The sequence below is a fragment of the Lontra canadensis genome, unplaced genomic scaffold (assembly GCF_010015895.1).
Source record: "Lontra canadensis isolate GAN:19392208 unplaced genomic scaffold, GSC_riverotter_1.0 scaffold71, whole genome shotgun sequence".
In the NCBI taxonomy this organism is placed as follows: Eukaryota; Metazoa; Chordata; class Mammalia; order Carnivora; family Mustelidae; genus Lontra; species Lontra canadensis.
In genome coordinates, this window is record NW_022631065.1 from 1,383,561 (window position 1) to 1,404,615 (window position 21,055).

The window sequence follows — 21,055 nt, forward strand, 5'->3', positions numbered from 1 at the left end:
GGCTGGTCTCCACGAGAGAAGTGGTGAGGTGTTCAGCATTCTCCCTGAAGCTGTCACTGACTGCCCCCCCAACCCCCACCCTCCCTCCCCCGCAGCTGCTCTGCCTGGCCAGCCTTGGCCAATCTACTGGATTTAGATCTCTGTGACAGCTTTTCCTCCAATATATTCAAAAATGCACCCATGTCCTCACCTTAGAATGACCTAGAAACATTTTTATGGCAAAATCTCTTTGGAAAGTATGACAGCAGGGTCTCCCCACCCCCACCCTTTCCTTTTCAAGATTTCCCTTTCGGACCTTTGTTACCCAGATACCACATTTTTTCCAGCACCCCGGCCCCCACCAGGGAAAGAACACAGACATTTCCAAACCCCGTTGGGAGCTGTGCAAACCCTTTACAAACTGTTGCAAAAAAGAGTGACAAAGTTCTCAGTTGACTTAAATACATTTGACTCAGTGTCTAGGATCTTCCTTTTTAAACCGGAACCGGTATCACTGATACCGGTGATCACGTGATTCTATCTGTTCACCTGAAAGGAAATTCTGAAGGTAGACCAATTTCACCGAGCTCACTGAGGAGCCAACAAGTGCTAAAGCACAGAAATGTTGCAGGCACACTATACACATTCTGCTGTGTTAAAGGGATAACATATCAGTGCTTTAAACTCCTTTTCATTCTTGAATTTGGGGATTCACTAATATTTATGCCTTAAAAATATCTATGACATTTCCTCTCCAGAATCAAGGGAGACTCCTGAGGTATGGAAAGCGGCTCTCCAAGAGCAGGTTCTGATCTGCTCTGCCACCAAATGGCTCAGTGATTTAGGGTAACTCACTTGTGCTCTCTGGGCCTCAATAACCCAACTGTGAGACTAGTGGGTAATCGGCACTATTTTCTTCTTCTTGGACACGTGGAACAATAAAAAGATGTTTTGCAAGTCCCCAGACACACGCCCAGGCTGCCCTGGTGTAGTTCTCAAGGGTCTCATGGCCCCAGGAATTCTGAACCCTGGTGAGCCCGAGGTGTTGTGCTGGCAAGTGAAGCACGTGACTACGTAAAGCCCCTCCATCCACCGGCTCCGCAAGTACCAGTCCTAAGCGCAGTAAAAGCCTACAACCAGTCCAGCTGTACCTTTTGTTCCTTCATCAGCTAACCGCACGCAGACTTCCAGTGAGCCGTGGGAGCTCGACACCCTGGCTCCTCCCAGCCTACCCTCGGGGTTCCCCAGCCATGCTGGGTGGAGGGGTCGCGCGTCCCGGGGGCGGGGCCGCCGCGGGACCCCCCCCCCCTCGCGAGTTCGGATTGGTCTCTCCTGTCCTCGTGACTCCAGGCCCCGCCCCACGTCCCTCCTCCGCATCCGTGCGGGGGAGCGGATGGTCCGGCGCTGAATGGGCGCGAGCGCGGCGCCGGGGACGGGCGGGGGCGCGGGGCCCGGGACTGGCGGCCGGCCGGCGCCCCCTCCCTAGCATGCGGACGAAGGCGGCGGGCTGCGCGGAGCGGCGTCCCCTGCAGCTGCGAACAGAGTCGGTGGCGGCGGCACCTGCCGGCCGAGGTAAGTGGCGCAGCCCCCTCCTCGGCGTAGCGGGGCCCGCGGGCTGGGGGCGGCGGCGGCGGCGGCGATGATCAGTCCCTGCCCCTACCTCGCTGGCCGGGCGGCTCCGCCTCGGCCCCCGCGGGCAGCGCCTAGGGCACGGCGCCCCTAGACGCGCCTCGCGGTGGCGCGGGCTGAGAATCGTGGTCTCGGGCCCCGTGGACGGGGCGGGGGGCGTCGCGCCAGCGTGGACGTGGTTAGAGGCACAGGGGTGAACCCCCAGGATGTCAGGTCCAGCCGCAGTGGTCCTTTCTCCCCCGGCTTCCCGCAGCGGCTCGGGGTTTAATTCATTGCTGGAAGCTTCCTAGCCGGCGGAGCAGAGTTAACTCATTATCCTGGAACGGGACTGGGGGACCCTTTGCAGGGTAATTAGGAGGTTCCCAAACTGCTCATTTCATCCTTCGGAAAGGCACGATGTGTGGCGTCTGTAGGTAGAAATTCGGCAGTGACATTTCTTGCCCCCTCTCTGCAGCCCTACGGAAGAGGCACGTTTTGGTGACCCTTTGATTTCCTCTGAATTGTAGGTGACTTGACGTGGGCATGCATTCATTATACACCGTTAGTGTGTAAGTAACATAAGGTTTTCCTAGGGCATCTCTCAGAGGAACCGGGCGAATAGGGAGAGGCGGGATCTTGTCCCTGCTCCACAAGAGCTGGGTGACCTTGGCCGACACTGGTCCCCAGGTGGGGCTCTATCTCCTGGTCTCTACTGGGAGGTTTGAGCTGCTGATGGCTGTGGTCCCTTCCAGGCCTCTGGATCAGTGGTTCTGACTGAAGAATGTGTTGGCCAGTGAAGAGAGGGTCCTGCAGATCAGGAGATAATTTGGAAAAATGAATTTGATATCCTCATGTCTTAATTCGTGTTCGTGGCCTTTGCTTAATTAGGTATGGTTCTTCTAAAAGAGAAAATAGTTTCATGTGCTGCGTTTAATCTGGCACCCTTTGGTTGCCTGCTTGTGGTGCCAAGCAGGGAGCTGGGTGCTGGGGTTTGGAAGAGGAAGGAGACTCATCTCTGGCCCTCTGGTGTTTAGCCTCCCTCTCCTCTTGGTTTATAACTGCTAATCCTCTTCCGTAGTGGGCTGCATGTCCTGAAACTGGAAGAGAAATCCGTCTGTTGAGTAAAGGAGCACAGACTCAAAAACACCATCCGTTGTGGTTTCGCTTGTGTAATCTGGAGAGTTTGACAGCTTAGAAGAATGTCTTACATTTCTAGTCTTAGAGCTACGATCACCTAAATTCTAACCAGTGCTTGCTTGGACAGGAGATGCCTGCGAGCTGCCAGAGCCCCATAACCAGGATGTCACGAGTATTTTTTCGTGTCTGTCCATTATGTGCATGCTGCTGTTTTTGTAAAATGAAATGAACCTTAGTTATGATCTATAGCCATTTCTTCCTCAGGCCAGAAAAGAAATGGGTGAGATGAGAAAGCATAAGGGGGTTAATGGAAGAGTGAGAGGGCCAACAGGCGTAAATTCCAAAAACTCAACGTTTATGACTACGTATTTTGAAAATGCTTATGATTTTGGCACAAACTGCCAAGTTAGCCCCTTGCTATTTGGCAGCAGTGGGGAAAATGTATCTAGCAGGTTGGCTCTGGGGAGGGGAACAGACAATAAAAAGATGTTCCGAGTTCTCTGTGGGATTCCATCCAGGTTCTGGGGCGGAGGGGTGTGGGCAGAGGAGTGTGTCTTGGAGCCAGCAGTTCCTGGGAGAAGGATCGAGGCTCATCTTCCACACCCTTCTAGCTCCTGAGGAACAATTTAATCTGAACTGCCTATGGAGGGTTGAGATCATTCCCAGAGGGCATGCTCTGTGTCTTTAGTCTAGCTGCGCAGTGTTGGCAGAATAAAACAGCTGGGAAGATACACAATGATGGTACAAACTTTCCAACTGCCCAGAAAGGAAAAGCTAGGGCTGGATCAGCGTAAATGACCTGAGTTAGCAAAGGCATTCAAAATGGGGATGGGGCCACAAGTCACCAGCCTGGTGTGAGAAGAAACCATAAGTATGGTGCTGACAGGTGGGCTCCCCAAGGAGAGAGACTTTAAGCACACATGCTGGGGGGTGGGGAGTGGGGGGAGCAAGGAAGATGTGCATGGGAGTGAGAGACAAATGAGATTAGAGGAGTCCAAGGACACTACCAGGCTTGTCTTACCTAGGCTTGCTTCTTTCTTTCTTTGGCATACACAATAGAAAAGTAGACATACTGTAAGTGTACTGTTCACAAATGTTCTCCAAACTGAACACAGCCCTGCACTCAGATCAAGAAGCAGGAGCTCCCTGTGTGCTCCCTGCGGGTCCCTACCTCCCCAAGGATCCTGCAGTGTCTGGGAGAACATCTTCCCTCATGAGTTAGGTTTCTGGTACTCACTCATGGTGCTGCCTCTCGTTGTAGCGTGCTCACTCTTGTTGCTGATTCCAGCCATTGGGTGAATAATAGATCACGTATTTATCCGTGCACTGTTGATGGACATTTGGGCAGTTTCCAGCATTTGGCTATCGTACATAATGCTGTTATGACTGGTGACTGTTCTCGTACCTATCTTTGATATATATATGTATGCATTTCTTTCTTTTTTTTTTTTAAGATCTTATTTATTTATTTGACAGACAGAGATCACAAGTAGGCAGAGAGGCAGGCAGAGGGAGAGGAAGGGAAGCAGGCTCCCTGTTGAGCAGAGATCCCGATGCGGGGCTGGATCCCAGGACGCTGGGATCATGACCTGAGCTGAAGGCAGAGGCTTTAACCCACTGAGCCAACCAGGAGCCCTATGTATGCATTTCTGATGGGCGTACGGTCAGTGTGTAATAAAGGGGCCATGGGCGTGTGTACTCCACTTTGGGAGCTGCAGGCAAAGCTATTTTATTCCAATTTTTGAATAATTACATTGTTACTAGCATAGTGATCAATATGGTTATTAAATGGTAATTAGTGGTTACTTTTTATTAGTATAGGGTTAGTAATACTTCTATTAGCTGATGGATGGAACATTGACTTTTCACTAAGGAGGGAGGCAGGAGTCCCACCAGGAGTCATGATCCGTTTCTACTTGGCTATGGCCCATGTCCCATATGCTCACGGCAAGTGCAGTTACCTCTATGCCCCAGTCTCCCAAGTCAGGCAGCAGGACAGGCGGAGCTGAGGGGAAAACAAAAGCAATGTTGTCAGGGAAGAGTTTCTCTGGCCAAACTGCTTTACCATATCTCAGCTCTCAGCCTTCTTGCTGCAAACACTTCTGAGAACCTCTTCTCCCTCTGCTTTTGTACTGTCATACTTTCTGTACTTGTTTCTACTTCTCTGATCTGCCTTCTCTGTACTCCTGGATTTCTGCTAAGAATTCCCCCACATCCTAAAGGAAAAGCATATTTCTTGGTTTGTCTTTTGAGGCCATGCAAGATAGTTCTGTTTTCTTCTTCCGGCATGAAGAAAATATCCAGGATTAAGTTATTGGATGGTTCACCAACTCCTAAAACCTACAAATCCTTCTCCTTTTCCCTTCAAGTTTTTAGTATCTGGAATCATTATAGTTAAGTATCATATGATATGATTAATTCAAAGAGAGAAATTTGGTAAAAAATAACAAATGAAAAAGCTCTACGTTAGTGGAATAATAGTTCTGCCTTTTGAACATTAAGGCTGTTTTTAATACTGTCATGTTCATATTTAAAGGCTTAAATGTATTGAGTTCAGAGCAGAAGTAGTTGTTCTATTATATGTGTACAATTCCTTCTTCCCTGGCCGCTTTTTCTCATGTTCTGCTTTTTCATCCTTTTCTGTCTTGTTTTTCATCTCCTTTCTGCTTTTCACAAACATCTTGGTCTCATTTCCTATCTAGACTCCAGCAGCAAGAGAGGAAGACAGAGTATGGTACTTCAGCAGGGCTGCTAACACTCTCTTCTCTTTGCTTATTATTTTCTACAGTCAAGTCCTTAGTCTTCCAGGACTTGGTTGGTGTGGGCTCCTTGCTTATCCTTTCTCTAGACCAGTGCTGTCCAGTGAGAAGATAACCCAAGCCAAACATAATTTAAAATTTTCTAGTAGCTACATTTAAAAAATTAAAAAGAAACAGGTACATCGAGTTTCAATTTCTGAATAACATAAGAACTTCTAAACTCTTATGCACCTGATAACACAGCTTCAAACTATGTAAGTAAAAAGTAACAGAAGGATAAAAAAAGTTGACAAATCTGCCAGCATACTGGGAGATTTTAACATACATCTTTGAGTAACTGATAGAACAAGCTGACTGAAAATAAATAAGGGATTATTCCAGCAAACAATACACTTGATCACACTGATTATATAGAAAACAGGAAGTGAAGATTATACTTTGAGTATATACCTGGTCATGAAGTAAATCCTAACATATTTAAAAGAATCAGTATCATACAGACAAAGTTCTCTGAACATAGTGCAACTAAATTATATCCATTTTAAAAGATACTTTGAAAAATTTGAAAATTTGAATTTGAAAATATTTAAATTTGAAAGATAAGTAATAATAATAAACATATATGTCAAAACCTGTGGGATGAATTGTACACTTAAAAAAAAACTTGTGAAAAAAAAAACTTGTGAGGTGCAACTGACTTGGTTTTTAGGGGAAATGTACAGTCTTAATTGCTCATATTAACATGAAAAACAGCAAAAAGTAATGATTTAATTAGCTAAATTAAGAAGTTAGGAACATAGCCGTTAAAATAGATCCAATGAGGGGTGGTCTAGGTGGCTCAGTTGGGGATATCAAGAGTCGGACGCTTAACCGACCAAGCCATCCAGGCACCCCATGAAATTAATTTTAATAAAATATTTTAGTTAACCCAATATGTCCACTATATTATGAAATCAATATACAAATTGTTAGTGAGGAATTTTACATTCTTCTGTTCAAACTCAGTCTTCAAAGCCCGGTGTGAATTTCAATATAGAGCACATCTCGATTTGGTTTGGCCACATATGAAGTACTTCACGGCCACATGTGGCTAGTGGTAACTGCATTGGACGGCACAGCTCTGCATCTTTGCCTGTAAACATTGAGATGATTTGTCTTGATAAAGGGGACAGTTAGAGCTCATTCTGGTGGTGGGGTTCAGGTGCCTGCCAAGCAAATCTAGGATCAGAGGAATCTAGCAGTGTTTTTTGGTTCGCAAAGAGGCAGTGGGCTCTTTGTGAAAATCCTCTTGTTAAACTCAACCCCTCCCAATGGACCCACATGCTACAACACATAGATAGGACAGGAAAAAAGATAAATGCTGTACCGACTCCCTTTATCCTCACCTGTTCCAGACATGTTTTATGTATGTGTGTCATGTTTTGTATATCTATGTCATTTTATATATTTATGTATGTCAGCTCAATTTTCACAAAAGCCATGTGAGTTTGGTGTCATTATTATTCCCATTGTACAAATGAGGATTTTGAGGCTCAGAGAAGTTAAGAAACTGTAGGGGACAGAGCCTAGAGGAAGGGTCTAGGGGGCATTCTGACTCAGGCAGTCTGCCCTGGAGGTGGTGAGGAGGCACCAGCGACCCTCCCGCATGAGAACAGCTCCTGTCGAAGTTCTTGAGAAGGTCACCTGTGGTGGCTGAGATGGCTCTGTTCCCAGTACAGGCTGGTGCATTCCCCCGGACACCATCATCACTCCCCTGAGTCTCCACAGCAGCCTCCTAACTGGTCTCAGGGCACAGGAGGACTTCCCCATCTCCAGTCTGACCTCAAGAGAGCTCCCTCCAAAATCCAATCCCAGTTCACTCCCTGCCCCCCACCCCTCCCTGTTGCTCCTTTATCTCCGGATAAAATTCCAACCTGCCTCGGCATGGCCTGCTTCTTTTTTTCCAGCTTCTCTCGGCACATTATTCCCTCCTAGGCTGGACCTTCAGAAACTCCCTGCCAAGTTTTCCCCTCGGTACCTGCTGTTCCCGCTGCTGTCCCGCCCAGGTGACCCCTGTCTGCCCATGTCTACCGAGACCTATTCCTTCCTTCCTGGGAGGGCCTTTTCTAACCCTTTCCCATACATACATCCCTCCCCAAATCTAAAACATCTTGTAATGCAGCCTTCCTGTCCCATGCAGGATAAATTTGAAAGAAAAACTGTGGAAATAATGACTGTGGTGGTTGATCTGCTTGTCTGAGTTTCTTTTTGCTAGTTGCTGTAGCCCTAGGCCCATATTCCCAGCCTGACGGAAACTGGTTATGTGAATGGCAGTGGGCCTCCTTAGGGGCCTGCCCAAATAATGGCTTCCCAAATATTTGGAGCAGAGAGTAAAAGGGATGTGTATGGGGCATAAAAGGAAATTTTCTGTTTTAACCCTGTTCCTTACAGACCTGAATATGTGTTGTTGGTGTTAAGAGTTCAAACATATTTCACTCGTTCTGAGCTTAAAGGGGCCCAGACAAAACTTTCCTTCTCCTTCTATAGGATTTTTTCCTCTCCTTCAGTCTCAAAACTGCCCAGGCCTGCCAGACTCCAGGTTCCAGTTGTGGTCCCTTCAGTCCCTTTTCTAGGGTCATTACTGCCTTCTGATTTGGGTTTTACGGGACTAGTCTGCTTCTTCTAGGACTGTGAGGCTTATCAAATCCTGGATAACTGTGTAAACTGTCTTCACCTTCCCTTCCCTTCAGGTCTGGTTTGGCGATGTCACTTTTGTAATGCCAGAATGCAGGAACCCAACCCTTTTGTGTGTGTGTGTGTGTGTGTGTGTGTGTGTGGTGGGGGGAGGATCCTGGTTCTTTTAGGGCTCACACACACACTTTCCCATCATCTCATACCCTGCGTTTCCCTTTTTACTCAGGTTTGGGGGAAGGTCTCCATGTTGGAGCCTGTTTATGTTGGGTCCCAGAGTCGCTTTTGTTAATTGTCAATTCTACGGATTTTCATTTTCCCCGATTTATTACTCATTCAGCCCAAATACCTGTATTTTCTTTAAATCAAGAGAGAAATCTTCTGGTAAAAAGGTAGCTTCTAGTGGGCCTGGATGGCTTAGTCGGTTAAGTCAGGTCATGAGCCCAGGCTTCCTGCTCTGCAGGGGGTCTGCTTCTCCCTCTCCCTCTGCCCTTCTCCCTGACCCCCACTGGTGCTCTCTCTTGTGCTCTTTCTCTCAGATAAATAAAATCTTAAAAAAAAGAAAAAGAAAAAGAAAGAAAGGTAGCTTCTAGGTTTTGCTCTGTTTGTGGTATTCATGGGGTCACCCCAGGCTTGTTCTCCAGGAACATGTTCCGCAAGTATAATTTGCTGCCACAGGGGGCCCCCCCACTGGAGAGCTATTATGTAAGGTGTTTTCTCAGAGCTTGGAGGGACCCAGAAAGGAGGGCGGTTCTATGAGCAGTTTTCCTCAGTTTACTCCAGTGTCCCATCTCATTCCCTCTGGCCTCCTCTGAGGGGTACCCTCACCCCTGTCATTCAACCATCCCAGAGAATGGTGGCACCATGGGGTGCCCTCCTGCATGGGCTTTGCTTTCTTTCCTTCCCCTTCCTGGCCTGAGTTTGTTAACGCAGGCCAGATCTCAGCTGGCCGGGCGCTAGAGGAGTCCCTGCCGGCTTGGTCACCACGTTCCTTCCTCCATGTCTCGTGATCAGCCTCCTTCTCACTGCACCTGCTCTGGCTCGGCTTCCCCAGCTCCCGCAGCTGCAGTGATCTCCGTGACCTCACTCTTGATCACCCTCTCCTCTTGGCCTCCTTCCTTTCAGTGGGACCTGGGCGCCCCCTCTCCGGAACTGCTTAGGGCCGCCGGTGCCGCCTCCTCTGGGGCCAGTTGGGAGGGCCTGGTTCCTTCTCAGCTGCATCTTCTGCCACTCTCACCAGGTCCCCTGTGATTGGGCTGGAGCCTGTCTCTCTGGGCATTTTGGCATGGCTTTCCTTCCCTCTGGAATGCCTCTTCCTCTCTTCTGTCTCTGAAGTCTTGCTCCTCCTTTAGGGACTCATTTGCCCATCATCGCCTCAGGAAAGCCTCCCTGCTGTCTGCGAGGGAAGTGACAGTTCCTGGGTGGCCCTCTGTCATGGCGCTGTTTGGTGTTTGGCATGTGAAGGGATTTTCACTTTTCCTGGCTGGATTATTCATTTAAAGAAGAAAGGGGCCGTGCCATATTTATCTTTATATCCCCAGTGCCTGGTGCCTTATTAAATGTTTATTTAAAGGATGATTAGGGAAATAGAGCAAATTATCCCACGGTATGCACCAGCCCCCCGCAACTGGGCTCTGTAGAAGAATTAAGCCCTCCTCCTCTAAGGCAGCCATCATGGATAATGAATTAACTTCTCTTCTGTGCTTCTGGAATGATTCTAGTTATAGGCCATCCTTGGGAGAGTTGAGAAAATAGCTTTTCACATCCTTTTCTGTTGGGCCTAATTCTCTAGTGGAGCCCAGCTTGAAGAAGGCTGGTGTGGACAGCTTGATCCCAGCCCTGATAAAAATATACGTTACCAAGAGCAAAGACTGACAGAAGATAGACCTGAATGTTAAGAGTGTGTATTACCGGGTTGTGGTATGATAACCAGGATGTGATTTCAAAATGTTCTTTCCACTGTCAAAGAATTTCTGAAGTTTCTCACTTTGTGATAATACAGCTATAAAAAAATACTTCTTAAATAAGCCAAATTGGGGTTCCTAAGCCTGACTGTGGCTCATCTAAGGCAGTAGAGAGTTGGAGGTGTTTGTTTTCAAACATACCTTCCTGCACCATGCCATGGCATGCCATGAGTCACCGGGCTGAGCCCCCAGCATTGCCCCTGAAGAATTGGGCCCCAGGGTGGGGATGACTCCAGCCATCAACTCTCTGGACATGGGTGTCTCTTTTGACCACGATGGGACACCTTGTGAATTGAAAGGCTGAGTTTCCAGCAGGCGTGGCTCACCATGAAAGAAACTAGCATGCTCATGGATGCTCAGGGGTACTCTCAAAAGTAAATCTAGTGGTGTTTTTGTTTTTTCTCCTTAATTGCTAGGAATGAACCTAAGCCAGAGTTATTTGAATTAAGTCTCACATGCTAATTCTTTCTCTGAATCATTCCTTCAACCAGCCCTAGTTTTTTTCCCTGAAGTTTGACCTTGTTTGTCCTCACATAGGATTTTACCCTTATTGGGGCAAGAATCCACCTGTGGGTGCTGAACTAGGTATTTGATGAGAAAGGGGATATTTACTTTGTCTAAGTATCATCCATCAAGTTACTTAGTAATTACCAAGGAAAAATAGTAGCTTTACAGTGGAGAAACCTGCCTTCCACCACTCCAACCAGTAGATCAAATTTAACATCACCAGCAGCAGGACAGATCAGCATTATTGCCTCTTGAGAAAAGGCATCGAGAGGAGCCCAGCATTAGTCTGTGATATTTTGTCACAAAATGTATAACTTGAGTCTAAACATGAAGTAGTAGGCAAATCTCCACTGATGGACATCCTATAAAAGAACTGGGCTGTATTTTTCAAAAAATGCCAAGGTTGGGGCGCCTGGGTGGCTCAGTGGGTTAAGCCTCTGCCTTCAGCTCAGGTCATGATCTCGGGGTCCTGGGATCAAGTCCCACATCGGGCTCTCTGCTCGGCGGGGAGCCTGCTTCCCTCTCTCTCTCTCTCTCTCTCTCTCTGCCTGCCTCTCTGTCAAATCAATAAATAAAATCTTTGAAAAAAAATGCCAAGGTCATGAAAAATAAAGCAACTGTTTCAGATTAAGGGGGGTTGAAAAGATATGACAGTTGAATGGCAACATGTGATCCTTTTTGCTCCAAGACCATTATTGGAACTACTCAAGAAGTTTGTATCAGGTCTTTAGATGGTATTGAAGTAACAGTTCCCTGATTTTTATCATTATGTTGTGGTTGTGTAAGGGAATATCCCTGTCTTTAGGAAATACTAAAATATTGGGGGGGCGGGGGAATATGTCGTTTTCAACTACTTTCAAACAGTTAAAAAGGTAATGTGGATATTCTCTTGTATGATAAAGAATGACAGAGCAAATGTGGTAGGTTGTTAACAGTTGGGGAGTCTGGGTGAAAGGTGTATAGGAATTTTTTGTACTGTTCTTGCCATCTTTCTGTCAGTTTGAGGTTATGTCGAAAAATAGAGCTTAACACCTCAGAAGCCCACAGGTTGTCGTGTTGTGGCCAGTCTAGCAACAGAGGGCACATGGGGGCTTTTCATGGGGTCCCCCCTTTCCTGGTCAATAGTGAAGACATTTCGTGTAACACTGAACTCTCTTTGCCGTTGGGTTGGCTCTCCCTGGCATCGGCAGAAAACGGGGTGGCAGAGCATTAATGGTGCAGCTTTGCCTGACGGAAAGGTTTCTTTCTTCCGCTGTCTGATGCTGCTCCAGTTCTAGAGACTTTGCTCCTGCTGGCTGTCCTCGGATAGCTCTGATCCCCACGTTTGCTTGGTTTAGACTTTGGTCCTGCTTCCACCCCCACCCCACCTACAGCTGTCCTGCAAAAGAGGCTTCGCAGGCAGACTGTAGCTTCAGAAATATATTTCAACACAGTGGAGAGTGTTGATACGTGAGCTCAGCACACTTCACCAAGATGCTCCGGTCGAGTGCTTGCCAGCAAAGAAGGCACCAGGCCCTCGGATGGTGTGCCTTACCCAAAGCCTTGGCATCAGCACATTAAAGGTGGTCCTCCTTCCTGCCTTGACAGACCCTCAGGTTAGATGATCTGGCAGAAATCCTGCATTTACTATGTTCTGCGTAAGGGGGAGGGTCCTTTTCCACCCCCACTGCCTTTTATGCTCTTTAGGGCAACCTTCTCTGCTGTGGCTGGAGTCTCTCCTGGGGGGCAAGGGTGGCGGGGGCAGTTCTTGGATTCCAAAGGGGAGCTCTGAGTTAGGGCCTAAAGAAGGTCTATGGTGGGTCTGTGTATCAGAATTTGCAGAGAGGAGTTCCTGGGAAACCATCCAGCGCCAGGGAACAGACCATGATAAGAACACTGAAGCTTCTATTCCTCCTTGCTGTTTGTCTTTCCTTTCCAGCTCTCCTTTCCTAGAATTTCCTATCCCCCAGCCCCCACTCCATTTTCTCCACACTGTGTTCCCCGCAACTTTCTCTTTCCCTTTTTATTATTTTTTTTTAATCCATCTCCCTCCACTTATTCCAGTGTCCTATTTCTCTTTTGTAAATGGTCATCATGTAGGAGTGTCCATTGAATCAGCTAAGTTTTATGTTTCCTGTTCTTACTTTAAACGTAGGTGAGACTCATAAATCCCAGTGGAAGAAGAGGCAGTAGAAATGTTCTCCTCCGACCCTGCTTTTTACGTATTAGCAAGCATCCTACAAGGGGTGACTTGGCCATTATCAAACTGCCAAACTGTTGACTCTTTTATCTCTTTCCTCTCCTCCTAAAAAAAACAGAACAAATCCAGCTGCCCCTTTTATTTCCCATGGAGGTGGGTGGGACAGTCATTTGACTTTATCTCTGTTCCCCAGTGCATACACACACACACACACACACACACACACACACACACACACAGTGATTCCCATCCCTGTTCTCCCTGCATCAGACGTGCTTTGGACGCTTCACAAATGCCCAGTGGTTGTGATATCTGGACACAGGGAAGGATCTGGTTTTCCTGTCCACCTCTTGTGAGGACCATGCCAACTTTGGGTTAGCTGTTCTGCAGGGACCTGGATGCAGGCCTCTGATGAGTGCCTTCATTCATTTGTCACTTCCTTCCTGCAGCAAGGGTTTAGAGCCTTTTCTGTGCTAGGCCCTGTTGCAGGTCTTGAGGTTATAGCAGTGAACGAAATTGCTAGAGCCCCCTTTTCTCAGAAGTTTATATTTAGTGGGGAGAGCAGACAATAGGCAAATAGGTATGAGTAGTAATGAGTGCAGTGAAGTAAAGCAGGAGTGAGTAGCAGCGCTCAGGGTGGGAACACTATTTTACAAGGAGGGCGACTTTTGGACAAAGACCAGAATAAAGAGGGTGAAGAAGAGAGCCACCTGGAGGCGGGACAGAGGCAAGTGAAGACCCTGAGGTTGGAGATGGGAGCAGGAGGCCTCTAGGCAGAAGGGGAGTGAGGAGGAGGGGAAGGAGAAAGAAAGGTGGGGAGGGGAGAGGGCTCTGGATTTGATCCTGTGAGAGGCGCAGCCCTATCAACATCTTTGTCACCTCGAGAAAATCTTGGAGAAATACCATGTGCAGTTCCAGGGTATGTTCTAATTTTGGAGAATGTTTATGTATTCCAAGGACTCGGAATTAATTGCCTTAGCACTTAAAAAAAAAAAAAAGATTTTATTTATTTATTTATTTATTTGAGAGAGAGAGAGAGAGAGAGCGCACAGAGGGAAGAGGAAGAGGGAGAAGCAAACTCCCCCCTGAGAGGGGAGCCAGAGGTGGGGTGGGGGCTCCATCCCAGGACCCTGGGGTGATGAGCCAAGCCAAAGGCAGCCGCTTAACCGACTGAACCACCCAGATGTCCCTGCTTCAGCACTTTTAAACACATAGAAAGCCAGCAGCTGAATGACAGTCACCATGTATTCTCAACCATAGAGGAATACTGGTTGATTAGTAAGAGATTCAAAAGTGTGCCTCAGAATCACTGACGTGCTTGCATTTTAGTTGGTGGTCAAAATTAGTAGAGTGTAGACTGCATTCAGGAAGCAACACTTTTGTTCTCCATTTCAGAAAACAGGTCCTCGTACAACTGCACAGTTGGTAGGAGGATCTGAAAGTCTTTAGGCTAACGGTACAGATTTAATCTGTTGTTAATTACAGCTCTGAGGAACTAGCTGCAGAGTTTCTCAAAGTGCCACGCCCACATAACTCGGTGGATTTGGTTAAACTGCACATGGGGTGTCCTTCCTTGGTCCTACTGGGTGGGACATTATGGGGTGAGGTCTGGGACCCTGCGTCCTTCATAGCCCCCTCCCGTGGCTCCTGGGCCTGATCAGCTTGCCAGGGCAGTGGTGGAGGCACTGATTATTTGTTTGTTTATTTCTATTGACTTAAACAATAGACATTCATTTCTCAGTTCTGGAGTTGGGGAGTCCATGATCAAGATACTGGCAGATCCTGTGTCTGGTGAGAGCCCCTTCCTGGTTCACAGAGAACCATCCCTCCCTGTTCTCATCTGGTGGAAGGCACTGATAAGTTCGCTGGAACAAATCCTAGAAGATGGGAGGTGGTTGGGTGTGTTCTCAACCCCAGAGCTCAAACCCACACTTCCTCTGTGGTTTTGAACACACGGGAAACTTTCTATTCTTAAAAGACAAGTAAGACACTGCCTGCCCAGTGGAAACAGGAAAGGACTGTGCAGAGAATTCTCCCCTTTGATGGTGGAAGTGGAGTGGGGTGGTTAATGGTATTCTGCATGGGTCGCTTGGATCCAGGAAGGTGTGTGTGTGCCTTCTGTCCCCGGCCACACCTTGCTGCTGTGTGAATGCAGGCCTCTGCCTGCTTGTTGGCTGGCACGTTGTACAGGTGAGAACACGACCACTTACTTTGATGAATCAGGTTTCTTCAGACCGAGCCACCCAAACCAAACATTAAAAAGACTACATACTGAAACTCAAGTATTTTCAGTTTGTCATCCACGGTCTTGAGTTTTCAGCTTTTGCAGTGTTTAATAACCCTTGATACTTTAAAAATGTGGCGATGTTTGGAATGTTAATATAGACAGTGATTTTATTCCAGTGGGTAACGTCGGGGGCAATTTTGCCCCCCCCCCAAGGGGACATTCAGCAATGTCTGGAGATGGCTTGTTGTCACAGCTGGGGAAGGGGAGGACCAGAGATGCTACTAAACTTCATCCACAAGATGCCCTCCACGAGATTAGTCTTCTACAGCAAAGAATTACCCAGCCCCAAATGTCAGCCGTGCTAAGGTGGAGAAACCTTGCAAAAGGTCAATTGTATGCCTCTTTTTCTTTTCCTTTTTCTTTTGTTAAAGACTTTTTTAATTAGAGAGAGAGCATGTGAGAGGGAGGGGCAGAGGGAGAGGGAGAGAGAATTTCAAGCAGACTTCCCACTGAGCCTGGAGCCCAACGTGGGGCTTGACCCCATGACCCTAAGATCATCCCCTGAGCCAAAACCAAGAGTCGGATGCTCCCCCAGCTGACCACCCAGGCGCCCCCAGTTGTGTGCTCATGTGTGTTATGTCTTAGGGTTCTAAGTGAGCTTTCATACAAACAAAAAGTTCCACAGCTAGAACTGGTTTGGAATTAGCCACCTAGATTGTCTGCTTGGGGGGATAAGGAGGACAGGTTGACTCCTAGAATCAGTAGGAGAGGAATAACATGTCCACGAGGGCTCTGGAAGCCACAGGCAAGGCTCTGGCCTGGTGTAATCTTGAGCTTTTCTGGTGAAAACGCTGCTCCCCTACTCTCCGCAGTCTCTCCCTGGAGGGTGAGAGTAGGAGAAAGTTGATTGGAGAACTTCACTTGGACCCGCTGTTCTGCAGATCCCAGGCCCCAGCCCTGCCATGTTTGTCCCGTGTCCACAGATGGGTTTGCGCTTTGACGAGCTGGCCTGGGAAGTCAGCTCTGGGACTAAACTGTGTGTGTGCATGTGGGATGGCAGAAACCACACCTCTGAAGTCTCCTTGGTCCCACAGCTCCCCCCCCCCACCCCCACTGTGGATATATTCCTGTTCTCACTCCCCTCGACCTTGGGTTTCTGGAAGGAAGGGACTCATTCCAGACTCAGTCTGTCAGGCCATCTCTGCATTTTCACAGAATTGATAAAGTGAACTTTTAGAAATCACCTCTTTTTGCTGCGGGCACCCGTATTACTTATTTAGGGTAAAGCAATTTAAAATGCATTTTGCTTAGGAACTAGCGTGCTGCTTTCTTAAATAATTGGAATTTCAGACTGTGTTGAACCCAGGCATGGAATCGTCACATCAGAGTTACTGATTTTGCTTAATATTTCCTTTTCTGATTTCCGGCAGTCCATCCTGTGCTGCTTCCTTTCCTCCCCAACCCCTGGCAGGTGGGCTTCCCGGGGTTAAGAGGGCTCTGCACTTTGTCTTCCAATTGGGGACCTTATCTCTATAGAGCGGTCTTAACTACCACCTTTATCCAGATGCCCCAGGACCTTATCTCAGTCGTGGTGTATCTTGCGATTGACCACTATACATACCCCCTTTCCTTCCTTACCATCAGAACCCTCATTTTGTTTGGGGAAGCAGCCAGCCCAGCTTGGGAAAAGTTCCTGGCAAACTCTGCAGCTGGGGGTAGGCATGGGATGTCGTTCTGGCCAAAGAGATATAGACGGAAGCCTGTGTGTTTCCGGGGCAGTTTTCCCTCTCCTGATATAGTGTTGCCCCTTCCTTTCCGTCTCATCCCTCTTCTCCTTCCTGCCTGGACTGTGGGGCAGAGGTTGGCCATGTACCGAGGCTGGCGGGAGCTGGGGACATCTGTGGCATACCAGCCCTGGCCTGCTTGTCACTGGACTTCCTGTTCTGTGAGAAAAAGAAACCCCCACTTGGCTAAAAGCCATGATACCCAGGTTTCTGCTACCTGCAGCCAAGGACACCCCCTGACTGCTAATCCAGGTGAGATCCTTCCCGACAGCCCCAAGCCTTCGTTTGCAGCTGTCCACAGGATTTATCAGCCTGATGGCCCAACAGAACTTTGGACTCAGCAGAACCAAACTGATCTTAGTGTGGAGGGAAAAGGCACGCCGTGGGCAGAAGAAATGGAAGCTTCCATCCTTGTGACCTCTCTCTAGAGCACTCCACCATCTTCCCTGTCACTTGAACTATCTTCCCTCCTGGGTGCCAAGCACCTCTGATCCATCCCAAGCCCTGCTGATGCTGCAGCCCAAGCCCTTCCTCTCCCCCCTCCCCGCACCCCTGGCTGCCGCTGTCTTTGCTGCGGCACACAGGATTTGCAGCTGAGAACCCTGTGCTGGCTCCCCACCAGCCTCCCATCTCAGGCTCTGCCATCGCTCTTCTGTTAGCTATGCTCCTTTCCCTGCAATTGTCCTGCACGTTTCTTGACCCCTCTTGAATGACCTTCTGTGGTCTTGCATGCATTGACCTGCTGACCTAGTGGTCTGTCTTAGGCCAGGTTTGGTAGAAGCAGAGCCTGAAACAAGACTTCAGGGACCCCTGGTTCACTGAGGGGGCTGCCAGGAGAAAGGGCACCAAGTTGGGGTTGGGTAGGAAGACAAGGAGAGATGCTGAACAAATCTGTGCTCCCATATGATCCCTCAGGGAGTGCTGGAGCTTAAATTGCCCTCCCAGAGTGATCCCACCTAGAGGCCAGAGGGCTAGCCTTTTGTACCCCTCAGCTGTGGGGCAGATCTGCTGAGTGGGGGCTGATGTGTGCTGTTAGCAGCCAGCACTCACAGCCCGGATCTGACACCAGCCCTTGGATGCCCAACAGGACCACGATATTGCCTTACCTCCTGCCTGCAACCCTACCCCCATCCCAGGCCGTACTTTCTCAGCTATACCCAGTCATTTGCTGTTCCCCAAATTAACCAGGCCTTTGTGCTTTGCTCATTCCCTTTCTTCTGCCCACAGTGTGCCTCTTCCCTCCCCACCCAGCTCCTCTTTGCTGTGCCCTCCGCTTGTGCTGGGCCTTCTCCTGGGCACCGTGACACATCCCGTGTCTGTGCACCCCAAAGCGGGCTTCTCCCCAGTCGCAGGCTTCCTGGCTTGTCTTCTGTTCTTCTTTAGCAAGTAGAAGTCTTCATCTAAAACACAAAACCCCAAACACAATTTGAGTAACTATTTTCTCAGCTTTCCCTGGATGGTATATAACTCGTACTGGTCTAGTTCAAGGAGAAGTTAATTTATTTCATACTGTGGATGTCTTAGGGCTTCACTCTCTTGGACCTCGTGGGCAGCGCTGGCTGATGGGCTGGATGTTCTGTCGATCCTCAAGCCATACTTCCAACTGCTTCCTGGGTCTCTCTGTCTAGTTCTTTATCACCTCATAGTAATCACATCACCGCAAATCTTCAAAAATTGACTTCCGTCGCTGTCTTTCCAGAACTGGGATGCAGCTTTCTGTTTGCACACTTCTTGCCGCTGATAGTCTTCCTTTCATCATTTCTCAGTAGAGCTCTGTCCTGTTCCTTCCTCCCATTCCTCACCAGGGCGGGGCGTGGGCTCCCCTTTCATCCGGACAGCAGCAAGCGTCCAGTACCCTGCTTCTCTGTTCTGGGCGGCAGCCTAGCAGGCAGCAGGCTGGTGTTCCTCCTCTGCTGCCGTGAAGTCCTCTGCTCTCAGACACCTCCTACCTTCCCAGGCATGCTCTTTCAGCTGCCATATTCACATCGGAGCTGTACCTGTTCGCCTTCCCAGGCAGCCCACCACGGCCACATTGGCTTCCTCACTGCCTTCCAAGTTCAGATTTTTGTTTCTAACAGTCTATGCTTCATCAAGCCTTCATTATTAGAAACAAAACACCCCTCATATACATGCATATCTACCGTTTCTAAGCATCCCCAGGTGGAAGGGCATGGACTTAGAGATGAAGAGATGTGGGTCTGAATTCTCATCCCCTTCTCCAGGCGTGACCTTTGGCAGGTTAAATGCACAGCAGTCCAGTGAAGTAAGTATTGTTGGGATTTAGTGACATCCTGCCTAGGCTTTTCTCCCACTAAATATGAATGCCCTGTCCACTCTTGTACCAGTAATTATATAGGTAAGTTGGCAGTTCCTCCTGTCCTGCTTGGTGGTGCCTATTCTACTCTTGCCTCGAATCACTAATTCTTAATTTGGAAAATGTTAATGCCATTTCTACAAATGGACTGAAAGCATGGACCTTGCCCTTAACCCATCGGGACCTTAACAAGGATTATTTCTTCATCAGGCATATGAGCATTTGAGAATATGTTATGTTTTTGTGTGTGAGTAGAAATACATAATTTTGAAAGCCAAGTCTTTTCTGCATAAAGATGGTTAGCAAAGCTGTGACGTGGAGGCTCTTACCCTGGCAGTCTGAGTGAGAAGAGGGTCAAACCTAGAAGCCCTGGGGCCCTAGCACTTGGAGGAGATGGTAGGAAAAGAGCTACCATGAAGGAGATGGGGAAGGAGGACAGGAGGCTGCCATAGGAGGGAAGAAGATAGGCAGGCCATTGGTGATGGCCTGCCAACAAAAGGCCTTGGAGGAATGCCTGAAACCACCATCACTTCTGAAACTCTCATAAGAAACTGAGTATTTATTCAGTAAATATGTACTAGATGCCTATTATGAGCCTCTTAACATCCTAGGCACTGTGAATTCAGTGATGAGTGAAGGGAAGATCCCTGTCTCCATGTCATCCATATTCTGGTTGGGGGGATAAGAGACAAAAGGAGAACTTTATAAATAACATGTGTCATGATAGTGAGTGTTGCAAAGGAAAAATTAAGCATGCATCTAGGAAACGTTACTTAGGTGGTTTTGGTAAGTAGGGCATGTCTAGTAGTAGTTTATCATTCTAAACTAAGCATTCTTTACATTAGGTAATGAGTTGAACAGACGGAGGGTCCAGATCACCAAAGTGAATGCAGAGTTGGCGGGGGTGGGTGGGCAGGTGGGGGTGAGGAGAGCTTTAGCGGAGGGGAAATGTTTGGGACACCTTGCTTCTCCAGCTCAGGCTGCAGATGCCAGGCCTGGCAGGTGAGTGTGAGCCCTCTGAAGCTCTAAGAGAGCCTCTGTCACCCTTCGTTCATCCACTGATGTCACTCAGCAGTTTTTTGAAGCCCTCTGATGTTCAGGTCGAGCTGGGTGTGAGGCTCGAACACACAGAATGGCAGGGGGAGGGAGCTCAGTGCCTGCTCCTCAGACAGCTGGACTTGCTGAGTGTCAACGTTCTTCAGTTTGCTTCTCCATAAATATATACTTTTACCAGCTCAGCACACTGCCCCCAAATACAGAAACTTAGTTTTGAGTTTTTCGCCTTTAACTGCTTTTTTATGAGATATTGTGCCTAACACACTAAAGAGATGCTTCAGGTTCCTAAGAATATTTTTTGTTGAGTGGTTTTCAGATTTCTTTTCATCATAGCGTACGGACCCTCCTCCCCCACCCCCATGAAAATGGCTTTAAGCTTTCAGAAATAAAAGTAGCAACACACAGAATTCAGGTAGTATAAAAAGAATGTGAAATGGAAAGTGAACTTACCCACAATTGCTGATAGCAATTGTTGATAACTTCTCAATATCTTTATACCTATATATACTTTCGGATATATAAACAGTCTTCTCCTGCATTCTGATCGTTTTGTTAAGTAAAAGTATAATTACTCTTGGATTAATGGTGCACCATTATGCAGTTGTTAACAAAACACACCCATGGCTTAACATTTGTGTACCTGAACCTTTAATGCAACCCGTCCTCCACCGAATTCTTAATTTCTTCTTAAATTTAATTTAATTCTTAATTTCGTCTTAAAGATGAAAGAAGTGAATGAACAGTGTGGGTGTTGCGCAAGACTATGAACTGGTAAATCCCAGGTTCTCTGAGGGAGCGTCTCAAGGCCACTTACCTAGCTGTATGTCAGCTGTAAGTTCGTGGAGATGACCCAGGTTGGCCCTCCATTTGT

The 21,055-nt window shown here is 47.9% G+C and overlaps 1 protein-coding gene across 2 annotated transcripts in view; it reads left to right on the forward strand.

Moving 5' to 3' along the window:
* The first annotated feature begins 1,359 nt into the window (after positions 1–1,359).
* The window catches only part of ST3GAL5 (ST3 beta-galactoside alpha-2,3-sialyltransferase 5), a 52,187-nt gene continuing 32,491 nt past the window's right edge, over positions 1,360–21,055 (forward strand). Inside the window, exon 1 of one of the 2 annotated variants that reach the window (XM_032880644.1) lies at positions 1,360–1,551. In XM_032880644.1, the coding sequence (XP_032736535.1) occupies positions 1,467–1,551 (85 nt within the window). In that variant the 5' untranslated portion in view covers positions 1,360–1,466. The remainder of the gene's footprint in view (positions 1,552–21,055) is intronic. The other variant, XM_032880643.1, reaches the window with a different exon arrangement.